The 14,663-nt window shown below is 35.6% G+C and overlaps 1 protein-coding gene across 4 annotated transcripts in view; it reads right to left on the bottom strand.

The window, feature by feature from the left end:
• LOC106064589 (beta-galactosidase-1-like protein 3) overlaps positions 1-13,094 on the bottom strand; it is a 49,352-nt gene extending 36,258 nt beyond the window's left edge. For 2 of the 4 annotated variants that reach the window (XM_056010454.1, XM_056010456.1), the window contains exons 1-9: positions 12,789-13,094; positions 7,390-7,925; positions 6,651-6,719; positions 6,300-6,395; positions 6,055-6,163; positions 2,941-3,033; positions 2,660-2,756; positions 1,739-1,894; positions 303-443 (exon numbers count right to left, since the gene is read on the bottom strand). In XM_056010454.1, the coding sequence (XP_055866429.1) occupies positions 303-443; positions 1,739-1,894; positions 2,660-2,756; positions 2,941-3,033; positions 6,055-6,163; positions 6,300-6,395; positions 6,651-6,719; positions 7,390-7,892 (1,264 nt within the window). In that variant the 5' untranslated portion in view covers positions 7,893-7,925; positions 12,789-13,094. The remainder of the gene's footprint in view (positions 1-302; positions 444-1,738; positions 1,895-2,659; positions 2,757-2,940; positions 3,034-6,054; positions 6,164-6,299; positions 6,396-6,650; positions 6,720-7,389; positions 7,926-12,788) is intronic. The other 2 variants (XM_056010455.1, XM_056010457.1) reach the window with 1 other exon arrangement.
• Between the last annotated feature and the right edge of the window lie 1,569 nt (positions 13,095-14,663).

Below are 14,663 nucleotides of genomic sequence, written 5' to 3'. Positions count from 1 at the left end.
GCGCAAAGTGTAGTTTCTAAAATTAGATCTAGATCCTTTCAATCTTTTCATGTAAATATGGTAAAGTTATTATGCTTTCATAGAGTCAGAAAACTTTTTTTTTGAGGGTCTTAAGTTTGTTTTAGGGCTACAATACATACACTATGGTCTAAGTTAATACCCAAGGAACATTTCTGCCAAGTTTTATCAAGATTGGTAAAAGGGTTTTGATTTCTAATGGTAACATACATACATACCTTACTTTCTACTTTATATAATAGATGACAAAAATATAGGTGAATGAAACACACATGTATACTGACCATAACTAGTTACCATAGGATTAAAGACTCCAGAGAAATTGTTGGCTCCACTTGTAAATCCAAAGTTAGTTCCCCCAATGAACATATACAAGTTGAAAGAGCCTCCCATTGAAAGTATCACATTTAGGGTTTTCTCTAACACTAGCCATGAAGAAATAGATAGTTCAATCATAAATTATATATTTCATGTTTTTTTTAATTAACATTATTTTTGTTATACATTTTAACAAAACAATTTCAATGAAACTATTTAAGTCATTAATTACAGTTTAACTCATTCTCTCCAGAATGACACTCCCATTTTTATTTAAACTGGTCTTTTCTATTGGATTAACTTCAATTTTTCATGCTATATAACTAATTTGATTTTTTCCCCTGTAAATGTTTTTCTTAAAACTAAATCTTAAATAGCTTCCTTTTGCCTAGCATCCATTAATTCCCTTGTCAACATGTTTTTACAGAGTAAGCGGTGAGCTTACATGTTCTTATCAAACTGTTTCTTATGGTGTACATTGGTTAATAATTTAAGCTTATGATCACCATTTTAAGTGTTTTTCAAAGCTGTGTGAAGTGTCAAGTGTGGTAGATTAAATTGTTTCCACTACTGGCTAGTATCTATAAAAGGGGAGCAATTAGTAAGCCTATTGTCAGTGCATAGCCTTTCCACAACAAGTCCTATGCAGTACCTCATCGTGGTGACAGACGGAATCTGAGGCTGTGAAGCCTCAGGATAATCTGAAAAGGGTCTCTGAGGAGGTTGGCCTTAAGATGTGAAGTAGTCATAACCCATCGATGTGTGAACATGCCCTGCTGCCCACAAATCAAATCTTTAGCTATTGGTTAATAGCCTCACTGCCTTATATGTGTTCCTGAAAGGTCCAAGGCTAAGGGGGTGAACCCTAACAGAAAATCCGGTTTTGGAGCCCTATAGGCAGATCACTGCTCTCTGGTATCTCTGACTTGAAATATTTGGTGTAAATATGAATATATATCATAAAAAATATTTTTCATTCAATCTGGATCATACAATTTTTCCTAGATCTAGTCTCTAGACCTAGAATATAGATCTAGGTGACTTGTCTACAGTCTGTGAGTTTTCATTTTTAATATTATAATTCAAAAATTAAAATAAAAATTAATTCCATAAACATTAATTTGTTTTAATTCTATACTAAAAATAACATTTTCTGATTACAAACAAAAAAAGTTATTGAAGTTTAATCATAACATGGTAGTGGCACCATGAGAAATGGGTCGAACAGAATAATTCCATCAAAAAGTGGAAATAATTTTGAAGAGATTACAAAGACTTTATAGAAAATTAATCATAATTCTAATAATGACACAATTTTAGAACTTTTCTTGTTTACATTTGAATTTGAAAACAAAAAACAACTGAACTACACTGTTGTTGTTTTTATTTGTCACACAATTACCTTCTGGTGATGAGTGGGAATGTTTAAGTTGACCCCAATAATCAAACCAGCCAGTCCATAGCTCCATGACCATATAAGGAAAATGTCTGTTAAGTTTATTTATAAGTTGGTAGCTGCTGTCTCTGAAATCTTTCAGGTTGTCAGTCAACAGAGCATCTATGTACAGTGGCAGAAAAACAACAACACATACATCCACAAAACGAAATATGAAGATACATTTGTTGTCAAAGTTCAGGCTCATTACTTCTAATTTTCCTCAATAAATTTTTACATAGGTAATTGATAGTTATCAATCAAAGAAATTTTCGGAAATTGCAAAATAACTTTACCATCTTGGTAGTATTTTAGATATTAAACCAGCATGTTGAAATGTTGGGTATATTTAATCATCGAGTACTGTTACTTGTTATACTACCCTAGCTGCGTTTGCAGGTTTCAATATTAATCCAATAGCACCTATTTCTAGTTTGAAAAATATCCTCTATAGCTTAACAGAGATAGAATTTTTTAAAATTCCCTAGGTAGGTGTTGTATCAGCACTTTCCTTTAAAAAATTACACACACAAAAATTAATAGTTTTCATTTTAAAAAAGTCTCCATGCTCTTGTTCTTACTGAGACATGATGAGCTAGCATCAAAACCCATTCTACTTCATTAGGCTTCAACCGTAAAAACGCATCTTTCTGTAATAGGCGCTATTGGGTTAAAGCAATTTTTGGACATTTTTAACTATCCTACACATATTTTAGCATTTTAGTGAAATTTTACTGTGTCACAAAAATAATGTTTGGATATTTTAGAAATATATCATTCTTTTGATATTTCTCATTCCTACTAATTTTTAATATTACATTTAGTGATTTTTTTTCACTCTACTTTTTTGTAAATGTAAGGCAAATGTATTATCTCTAGACTACTTACATTTGGTGAAGTCAATATTTTTGTTATGAGCATAGCTATCTTGAAATCTGTGGTCACTTGTTACTAACAGCTCTTTTACTTTTAGACTCTTCAATAACTTATAATGAAAGAAAAAAGGAATAACATTATCATGTATTTATAATGAAACAGTTGAATATACTAGCTAAAGAATCTTTTCATTAATTTTACATGCTCATATTCTTGACAAAATAGAGTTAAGTATTTGTGTGATTGCCTATCAGAAAAGAAAGTGTTTAAAAGTGAAAGAATTAAAAAATTACAAAAGTGATTAGCTTTAAATGCTCAATATTGCCTGAATAGGAGTTAATTTCATTTTCCACTTGATACATAATGATTGGTCCACCTTCTGTAAACTAGAAACAAAAAAAGTTTAGAAACTATTTATAAATCAACACATTCAGTCAAACATCATAACTATGTTTATTACAGTTCAGGCTCCTCAACTCTAAACATTGAAATACATTCTGAAGTTTGTATTATAAAAAAAAGTTCATCAATGGATGTCCTTGTTTCTTGAATGATTTCCATAAAAACAAATATCTTATCTTATATAATACAGATGTTACTTCAAAAAAGAAGATGATTACATCATCTGTGTCATGCATCTAGTCATGTAAACCAATGACTTAAATTCTGCCAAGTCACTGGTTTTCCTAGCTGGCTCAGGCACTATGGAAGAAGGAGCATTTGTACAAATCTGTCCTAGCATATGGAAAGAGGAATGTGCCTTTATCTTTGTGTCTTTCTGAGTATCCAAAAACAGCTATCCATATATATATACCGACAGATCGGCCTTCAAAGACACCATCAATACTGGTCTTGGTGCCTTCCTGGTCTTCCCCAAAAATAAACACTTTAAAATAAGTGCACCCTGTGGCGATTACTATAAGTGCACCCTGTGACGATTACTGCTCAAACTTTCAAGCCTAAATTGAGGCAATTACCATAGCATTACAGACAGTGGAAAACAAATTATATGAAGGAGTACAATCACCATCAGATATTGTTGTCTTTACAGACTCCCAATCCTCTCTGCAAGCACTTAATAGCAGCATCTCAAACAGCTCAAGAGAGTTGACAACACTAATTGTGATAATCCATCAGATGATATCAAAATTAAATATCAATATCACACTACTGTGGATCCCTGGACACATTGGCATCATGGGAAATGAAAAAGCAGATAAGCTATCAAAGGCAGGATCATTTACGGAACAACCAGATAGATCTGTTAACTACCTCACCCTAAAGTCAATGTTAGTCAACAATCATAAAGAGGAGTGGCTCAACCAATAGGCATCAGGAAACACAGGCAGAGCCATGTACAAAGAAATGACTATGCCTAACAAACTGGACAGTATTAACTTCCTCCCCAGCAAAGAACAATCTACAATTTTCCAACTAAGAACAGGACACACACCTCTGTTAAATTACCATCTGAACAAAATAAATTCCACACAACTCCCCCTTTGTAGACACTGCGTCCACCCTTATGAAACCGTAAACCATATCCTCTTTGTATGTCCCTTCCTAATCCACCTTAGGCAGACCCTACTACCACTACAGCCCAACATAACCAACACCCTGTAAGGCAGTGCTGAACAACTGAAGAAAACAGCACACTATTTTGCCTTGGCACAGCCTGCAAAAGAGCTCACAGCTCAGCAGCAATAAAGTTGGCTAGAAGAAGAAGAAGAAGATGAGCGCAGAGCGGTATGGTCATAATTATTCAAATTGTACTTCTATCTCTCAAAAGATTTTCCTTACTTCCACCACACCTTAGTCTTTGATCATTACATTACACAATATGTGCGGGACAATATTGATATCCCTACAACAAACAGAAATAATATAACAAAATACAAACTCTGCATTACAATATATCTATTTATTGAAATATATTCTTTCATTTCTCAACAAGTCTAAAGAGAGAAGGGGGAACACTATAAAAACTATAATAACATGTCAAAAATATAAAAAAAAGTATTCTAAATAAACTTATGTATATATTAGATGAAATGAGGACTTAAAGACAAAGTCTTAACAGAAAAATTACACAATGACTAAGAAAAAAATATTAAATTGGGGATGAAATGACCTAGGATAAAATGACCGGGGATGAAATGACCGGTCACCCACAAAACACATCATATACTTTCTAATAAAATCTTTGCTTATCATTACAGTGTCTTCTCAATTCAATTATTAACATGTATATTGTACTTAGCACTTTGAGAAAACTAACTGGGAAATCTTTATTGAGAACTGTCCAGACATAAACAAACTAACAGAAACTGTGAACTCGTATTTATTATTCTGCGAGGAGTTCCAACAAAAACAATACAAGTCTATGGAAACAATAAGCCCTGGATGACCAAAAAAATCAAACACCTTATTACTGAAAAGAAAACCAAGTATAAGGCTAGCAACGAAGAGTTTATAAATGCTAAAAATAAACTGACAAAAGCAATAATTGAAGGGAAAAAAACTTACAAAGAAAAAATTGAGAATTTCTTTGCAAATAACAACTCAAAACAATGCTGGGAAGGATTGAAGAAAATAACAGGCTGCACCTCAAAATGAGAACAAATTTCAGTGGCTGATGATGAGAAATTCGCCAACGAACTAAATTATTTTTATTCTCGTTTTGACAAAGAAGATTTTGTTGAACTTTTCAACACTCTGTCCAAAGGAAAACAAGAGCCCTGCGTCATTTTGTAACTGAGGATGAAGTGACCTTGCTATTTAAAAGAGTAGACGTAACAAAAGCTTCTGGACCAGACAAAATTAGTGGCAAGCTGATCAAGCTATGTGTGGAGCAAATCTCTTCTATCTTCTGTCACATCTTCAACCACTCATTGCAAATTCCACACAACTGGAAAACTTCAGAGATCATACCAGTGCCAAAGAAACCACAAATAGATTGCTTAAATGATTTCTGCCCAGTAGCACTAACACCTATTTTAACCCAACGGCCCCAGTATGTTAAAATCAACAACACCAAATCGTCAACTCGAGTACTATGTACGGGTGCTCCACAAGGTTGTGTACTTTCTCCTGTACTATACACTCTTTACACTAATGACATAAGAAGCATCTATGACTCAGTTAAACTCATTAAATTCGCTGATGATACTGCCATAGTCTGTCTTATTTCAGGAGACGAAACTCAGTATCGAAGCTCGATAGTAGAGTTTACAAACTGGTGCACCGACAACTTTCTAGAACTGAATGTCACAAAAACTAAAGAACTTATAATAGATTTTAGAAAGAAAAAACAAACTAGTCTTAGTCTTATTATAATATCTATTCTACTATAACATTACACTATTTTCTAATATAACAATGCTTATTCTAAAAATATATGTTCTTACTTGTAGATTATGTACATAAGGTAAGAGAATGCTGAAGTATTTATTGACAGCTGAGATGTATCCTGGATAATTACTTCTTACTTTCATGTTAGGATCTCTGAGAAGCCACCTTCAGAAATTCAAACATTAATTAATTAGTAAAAATCATTGTTTAAATATTGTTCATTACAATGAATATATTTTTAATAAAGGATACATTGGTTTTCAAAGTTTAATACAGAAAAACTAAGACTACTAAAACTTGCCCAGGCAATCCACCAAAATCCATCTCAGAACAAATATAAGGACCAGGTCTCAGAATGACAAAAAGACCTAAGTCAGCAGCTAGTTGAATGAAGGCTCTAAAGTGAAGATGAATGTAATATTGAGAAACATTTATTAAAACTCCCACAAAAACTCTTCTCATTTTGATATTTGAGATAACTTCAAACTCAACCTTGACTATAAACATATATATACATTTATATTTTCCTTCAATGTATTTTAAATTTTTAAGTACTACTTTTATCAATTGTATTTATAATTTTAAAAAAGATATTTTAAAAATGTTTGCATTAATTTGTTGTTATTCTAGGTTTATTAAATATTTTTATTACCTCAAATTTAGAATGCCTTCAAATTTAAAAACACCAGGTGATGGTTCATGAAGATTCCAGGGGACATAACTAAAACGTAATATAGATAATCTGGTTAACATGTCACTTATTATATATTACTTTAAAAAATGAAAGTAAGTGTTGTTAATGCAAGCTTTTCAAACAATAATTATGGTAAAAACACAAAACCAAAATTAATTAGAATGCTTTAGATTTGAAATAAGAATTATTATCTATTTGGTACAATGCAAACCAAACATTTTTCAAATCAACTACTCTAGGATTTACTATTCAACTACATTAGATAATTTCTGAAAAAACAACTTTGAAATAATATAGGACTTAATTAAAATGAAATTATCTGTATTATTATATTTTTTGGGAATTACACAATGGATTAAAAAACTTGAGAAAATAATTTTAATATAAACTACTGGATTTAAAGAGTGTACATTATCACAGTTGGTCACAGCCCACAGGTAGCATCATAATATAGCCTAGTTTCTAAACTAGTAGATCACCTTACCAGTTGTTGTTTTTTTGGCTCTAAAATTAATATTATTTTGAATTCAGTGTTAATGTTTAAGCATATATACTTGCAAACAGAGGAAAAACGTTTGAATGCAGAGGGCAATATGATAAGATAAGAACAAAAAAAGATTATCACAAAACGATTAGTTTTGAACTAATTAAAGCGTTTATTTAAAGCAAAATATTAAATTCTTTGAAAGATTCTTACGTTTCAACTGTATTTAGACCACAAGCTTTTAATTTCAACAGTCGATCTTTCCAATATTCAGGAACAATTCTAAAGTAATGGACAGATCCACTAAAAATACGAAAAGGTTTATTGTTCAGGTAGAAAGTTTTATTATAAAAAGTAAGACCTTGTACAATATTCTCCAAGGAGTCATTATTCAAACTGCCATTGTTGATTTTAATACCTTCATTTAAAGTAGGAATCTCTAGCATTTTTAAATTCTCAGGTAAATGTACACTTTTATTTACAAACAAATTCTTAGAATCAAATTTCAAAAGTTCAGTGTAAGATAGATTGTGAAATGCAGGATACTTTATGTTTCTATCATTGTCCAAAATGTAGGGATAAACTCTCTCATTGGCCACAGAATCCAGCATCAAATGGTCACCTTCAGAATCAAGTGTTGATGCAAACCAAACAATCCAGATCAGAACAGTTACAAGAATGGCTGTTGCCAATTTCAAAATAGTTTTTTTTCTCATGGTTCAATCTTTACAAACACAAAGCATTGGAAGCTGCAATAAAAGAAAATAACTATTTTAAAAAGGATTTGACCAATATGAAATATGTGAAATGGTAACTGAGTGTGACGTTCCAATCTGTGGACAGTGGAGACCAATATCTCATTTCCACATCACAGGTCTTAATCATGACATGGCAATAACCTATTAGTCTCCACTGCCCACAGGTTGAGACATTAAGGTCAGTGTTCAGACCCTCTAAAAAGATGACAATTGGTCTCTGTCTGAATCATTATCTAATGCTCTTTGTCAAGTAATTCTCATCATCAGCTTTAGATAATCCCACCAGGTCTAATTGCACTTGACTAACTCATACAGCCTGTCAGGACTGAATTGGAGTTGGAGGACAAATGGTGGCATTGGAGTGGGAGGTTGGAAAGTCAAGGTTATTTTTGCCATTTTTTCCCAACTGTAGTGTTGATTTTGAAGATGTGATAAAATAGGATTTAAAATCAGTGAACATAGATACTGACCATTGGAAAGACATAGCCTTAGACAGCACTAGTTGGAGAGCGACGGTGACCAAGAAAGCTATGGACAGTGATAAAACATGGCCCTCAGTTCTTGAAGAAAAGCATGCCACAGGGAAAATGGCCTGCTCCTCTACCACCAAAGCGAAAGCCACCTTGACCTGCAATATATGTAAACAGGAGTGTCTCTCCAAAATAGGGCTCCACAGTCATATGAAAATGCAGTAGGCACGAGATCCATATACCAATCAGAGTAGGTGGGAGCACACATCCATCCATCCATCCCAGTGGTGCTACAGCCCATGGAGGGCTCTGGCCTGCTTTAACACATCCTTCCATTCAGATCTCTCATGGGCCTTTCATCTCCATGCCCTAACCCCAAGCTGCTTGAGATCTTCTTCCACATCATCTATCCATCGCATTCGGGGTCTGCCTTTGTGACGCCTGCCTTTTGGTTTTTGCCTGTATACGATTTTCGCCCCTCTGTTGACCTCAAATTTGCTGATAGGGCTCCAGCAAGTTTCATGGTACATTTTATTTCCTCATGAAAGCACTTATTGAATTTTAGTAGTGTGAGAGGAAATTCTATTTTACTTAGGGGTTTGAAAAGACAACTTCTACTGACCACAAGGCTGCCAAGAAGTCCCCAATGTCCAAAGCCATTGATAAAGCTAGCAAAGCTGATGAAAAGAAAGACTGAAAGGAACCACCATAAGGAAATGCCAGCTCAAAAAGGCTCCCAGGCCGGGTGGTATCACCCCTGAAATGCTCAAGCATGTAGGGGGGAAAGGAAGGGCCGTGCTCTTGGCATTTGTAAATAGAACCTGGGCCTGGAAACGTGCCACCATTATTCCTATACCAAAAAGGGAAAAGATGCTTCCACTGCTGATGGTTATAGGCTCATCTCACTCACATCTTGTGTGGGAAAGATGGCTGAAAAAATGGTAAATGAGCGTCTGATTTGGTACCTTGAGAGTGCCCGTCTTATAGCTCCAGAACAGGCTGGTTTCAGGGCTGGAATGTCCGATATAGACCAAGTCAACATCTTTGTGCAGAGCGTAGCAGATGGATTCCAAAGGACCGAAAGCACATACGTAGTCTTCATTGACTTAAAACAGGCATATGATAAAGTATGGCGGCCTTGTTTGCTTCATAAGATAAGAGCCGTGGGGGTGCGGGGACGGATATATTACTGGATCAGAGACTTCCTACAAGAGCATACAATAAGAACAAGGATGTACGGAGAAGTCTCAGGGAAAATCACCCTCGAGCATGGCCTCCCCCAGGGCTCTGTCCTATCATGCATCCTTTTCACAGCCTTCATAAATGACCTACCGGCTCAGCTAAAATGCCAAAAGCTGCTATATGCTGATGATATTGTCCTTTGGAAATCCGGAAGGAGCGCAACCTCTATACAAAAAGTGTTGCAAGAAGATATGCTCTGCTCATACACACAAAAATGGAGGCTAGAAATAAACACCTCCAAGACGATCTATTCTCTGTTCAGGCTCGGGACTGGCATTCTCTGGCAACCTTTCCGACTCTCCCTTAACGAAGTGGCTCTCAGCATGGAAAAGCTACCCAAGTACCTTAGTGTAACTTTAGATTGCAGACTAAAAATGTGTGAGCACATCCAGGAAGTTGCAAGAAAGGTCTCAGGGAAACTTTGCATTGTGCGGAAGCTGGCATCCACGAAGTGAGGAGCCCGAGCAGACATGCTCCGATCATAGACTACAGCCTACCTGTGCAAATTTATGGCTCTAGGACTTCTCTTGAACATCTTGATAAAATACAGTCCCAAGCCCTAAGATTTGTCTGTGGAACCTTTAGGACAAGCCCAGTAAATGCGGCTGAAATAATGGCTAATGTAAGTCCAGTAAACCTTATGAGAGAAAGGTCAGTACTGACCTGCTTTGAGCGGTATAAAAGGCTGGATGAATACCTCCCAGCTAGATAATTAGTGAATAGTTGGAAATGCAGAAGACGTATCCAGATGCATTCTTTTATGCATCATGCAACTAGACTCTCTGATAAAGTTGGCCTCTCCACCAACTGACAAAACATTCAATGCTTTCATCCCCTTCCCCCTTGGTGTCGCCCAACAACCCCAGACATACGCTTGAAACTAGTAGACCCTAATGTAACTAACCTTAGTCGTTCATCTAACGACCTTCAAATTCTAGCACTGGAGACCATAAATGCCTTTAAGCCCAGTGCTATTTTTGCATATATACTGATGGGTCGGCATTGATAGATTCTGGAAGAGCAGGCTATGGAGCCTACATCGACTTTCTTGGCTCTTACTCAGTAAAAATCTTTGGACCATGTGGTAGTGTTTGCAGTTTTGATGCGGAGACCATGGCAGTCTGTGAAGCCTTAAACGTCATTGACTCTCAACCGGCAAGGGAAATTTGAGAGCAACACAGATTGTTGTGGTCACTGACTCAAAATCTGTACTACAGGCTTTGCAAAGCCCTGGACCATGCCCCCCCCCCCCCAATATCAACACTGTCATCATGGCCTCAACATAAAGCAGCACTATGGCACCCCTGTAATAATGCAGTGGGTACCAAGTCACATAGGTGTGACTGGCAACACTATTGCAGACTCCTTGGCCCACCAGGGAGGGCTAATTCCACCAACTGAGCAGGCTGTAAGTTTTCATCATGCCCTGGCTATAATTCAAAAAACAGAAATGGAAAAGTGGTTTGAGTGTTGGTACAAGTCCCAAAAAACCAGTGGAGTCTGGGAGCGCATGAGGCACCGCACTTTCCCGTGGTGGAGGCTGTCCATGCCTGAGCAAGCTATTATATAAATAGCACAGTGCAGGACAGGCCACAGTCCTATTGGCTGATATTTCTCACGACTATGGCCAAATTTTGATTCACAGTGCCCCCACTGGAGGGAAGAAGAGTAAACCATGCCTCATATTCTGTATGACTGCCCCAGACTTGCTGATCTCCGCCTCGACAGGTCTGGGAAACCAAAATTTCTCGACCTGTATGGTAACATATACGCACTACGCAAGACAGCAGGATTTCTGTCCAGGGCTTTTGCAAGAGAGGATTTAAGCCTCTCAAGCCCTCACTCAAATGGAGTTTAATGATGATGATGATGACTGACCATGTCAAAGGCTTTAGTCAGATCAGCAAAAACAATGCCATAGAACAAAATATCACAATAAATTATAATACCACCAGCCTCTTTCTAGTTTATAATATTTACATAATTTATTAATACTTCACTACTATATATATATAGTCTAGATCTAGATTAAATCAATTATAATCATTTTTTCCATTAACATTATGATTATCATTTATAACTTAGTTTGCCTGGTTGTATGATAATGGCATGCTCCTGCCTATGTACTGTGGTTCCATCAAGATCCCTAGAATTTAGATCTAATCTAGATCTAGACATCTATAGGTCTACTGATCTAGAACCTTGTGTCATCCCCTGGGGGGTTTGGGCTAGATGAGTAGAATGTATAATCATATAAGAATCTAGATAGTAGGCCCTACTAAGAAAGGCTTAGATCTAGATCTATATTTTATATTTATATTATATTCAACTTTAAAAGATCTAGATCTAGGAATTTAGGCCAATATTATAAATATTATATAGATTTCTAACTCAATATTATATAAGTATACAATTGACAATACATATAAACCTAAGCCTAAATAGATATTAACATAGATCTATAATCTATATTAATCTATATGTATTAGATTAGAACTAGAATTTATAACTGATCTAGAATTTATGACTGTAACTATCACACTATCATTCACTATGTCACTATGTATCAACTCAGAATTATCAATTCATATAATCATTGTCATTATATTATCATTATAATCATATTCATTGCCTGATCTATTTAGTATTTAATAACTAGTCTATATAACTATATAGTATATATATATTATATATATATATATTATATAATATAGGCCTATATATATATAGATAATTAGATATTCCTTGTCCTTGTGACTTGCCCGCCGGGCAGTGAGTGGAAGAGTTGAAGTTGAATTATCAAGACTTCTCTACACTCACTAGACTAGATAAATATTATTAATCATATTAATACTAACACTTAATAATTATAATAATTATAGTTTCATATAGCGCTACTTTCGTGCTTATAGCATGCTCAGAGCGCTTTTGGTCCAATCTCATTTGTGGACCAGTGGGGGAGAGGGGGTATCTAGGAGTTGGTTTTCCGTGCTGCCTTTAGCCTTGCCTTTAGGCGCTCAGTAAACACAACTCTGCCCGAGTCGAACCTCGAGCCCCTTTCTAGGTAGCCAAGCCAAGTTCAAGCGCACTTGGCCTCTCTACCACGCTTCACACACTTACAGTAAACACTAAATCTACTTACACTGAGTTACACTGATTATTCACTGGTACTCAGTGATACACTACTTAAACTTAGTTAACTTAGTATGACTACTAGACTAGTGACTAGCTAGATCTAGACTAGATCACTAGATGATAGAATTAGACTACTACTCGGTTATAATCCTATCCGTACTACTCTAGCTAGATCTAGACATAGGACATAGATCTAGTTTATATGACTATATTCTAGATTTAGACTCAATTTATTTTATTGATTCAATTTCATTTTTCGCTCGATACGGTTACGTTACTGAGAGCTACTTGTTCAACCGAGTTTTAGAATTTCGCATTTTTCGTCATTATGATCATTTTAATTTATAAATCATTAATTTTAAATTTTATGTATATATGTATATATATATATAAGGCTTGTCTTCGAGTCCGAAGATCAGTGAAGAATACAGTATTTCCCGTGGCTGCGCAGCCCCAACTGTGACCTACATATTTTGCAAGCATAACCATTGTCCGCAGGTGGTCGAATTAGTGTTTTTTTTCGTCGTCTTCGTTTGTCCTCGGCAGCAGCTTTTCTTTTGATCTCAAATGTGTATCTCGCGGCCTTCGTGAGTGACCTCCAGCTCAGTGGCGTAACTAAGGGGGGGGGAGAATTTTAAAATCCCCCGGGCCCCCACATACATAAATTAATATATTTGATTGACAAATAGTGTCAACGGGTGTCTTTTTTTTTTTTTCAACATTTATGGATTAAATTTATCACAAAGACTAAACCTAAATCTAGGTCTATCAGTACGTTGACTTTGTTGACATTTTAAAAATATTTTTTCCCACAGAGATCAAAGTTTTTTTTAAAGTTAGTTTTACATTTTAAACTTTGTTCATTTTGTTGCCACGAATAAAACTGCATGATATACAGCGAATTCCAGGTATCTTGTTACCTTTACTAATGATAGATCTAAATGGCGAGTATTTTATGGCTACACTAATTAACCTTGAAGCAAAATTTACAGAATCAAGTATAACAGATTCAAAAGTTATTCTTAATAATGCTAGAATAGTCCATTATTCGGGTTTGGCGTCTATAATTTCAGAATTAAACTTCACACTCGAGTTATTACCCCTCTATTCATCTTTCCTCAATCCAATGGAAACTCTATTTTTATTTCCATCTAATCCTTTTGCTTTCGCACAAAACATAAACAACAAACAATGACGTAATATCATATAATATTAGCACATCCTTCCTTTTGAAGTTATTATCACACCCATCCGTTTAAAGTTCTTAAGAGTGATATCTACTAGCAGGGCCGGCCCTAGCATTTGCGGGGCCCTATGCGAAACGGATCGCGTGGGGCCTAGTCTGGGTAGGGATGAGCATAATGTCAAAATTATTTTTTTAATTAGAAAATAGGCCTACTTTCGTCTTTGCAATAAATTTTTATCAAATGAAAGCTCGCAATGCCACTTTTTATTTATAGGTACCCCAAAATGTCGATTTCGTCTATTCTTCAGGAGATTTGAATAAATTCAAAAAAGTTCAGGACTTTATCGTATATTTTGCCTTTTCATGAGATTTTCTGGAGGCCCTGGAAAATCAGGAGGTCGCGAAAACCATTATTTTATATACGTTATAATGGTTTAATTTAATAATGTACACTTAGAATTAGCGCGGGTCCTATGAAAGCGCGGGGCCCACTGCGACCGCATAGGCTGCAGTGGCCTAAGGCCGGCCCTGTCTACTAGGAACTTTAACAATTCGTCCACTTCTGGTTGTCTTGACTGGCACAACAAGTTCTCTAGACGTTGGTGTATAACTGTCTGTTTCGTTTGTTCCAACAGTTTGCAGTTCATTGTCTCCATCGGTATCATAGTACCCAGACATGTCTTCATCGAAACTCTT

The sequence above is a fragment of the Biomphalaria glabrata genome, chromosome 14, assembly GCF_947242115.1.
Source record: "Biomphalaria glabrata chromosome 14, xgBioGlab47.1, whole genome shotgun sequence".
Lineage (NCBI taxonomy): Eukaryota > Metazoa > Mollusca > Gastropoda > Planorbidae > Biomphalaria > Biomphalaria glabrata.
Note: the sequence above shows the minus strand (reverse complement) of the source record. Positions and strands in the feature narration are given on the sequence as shown.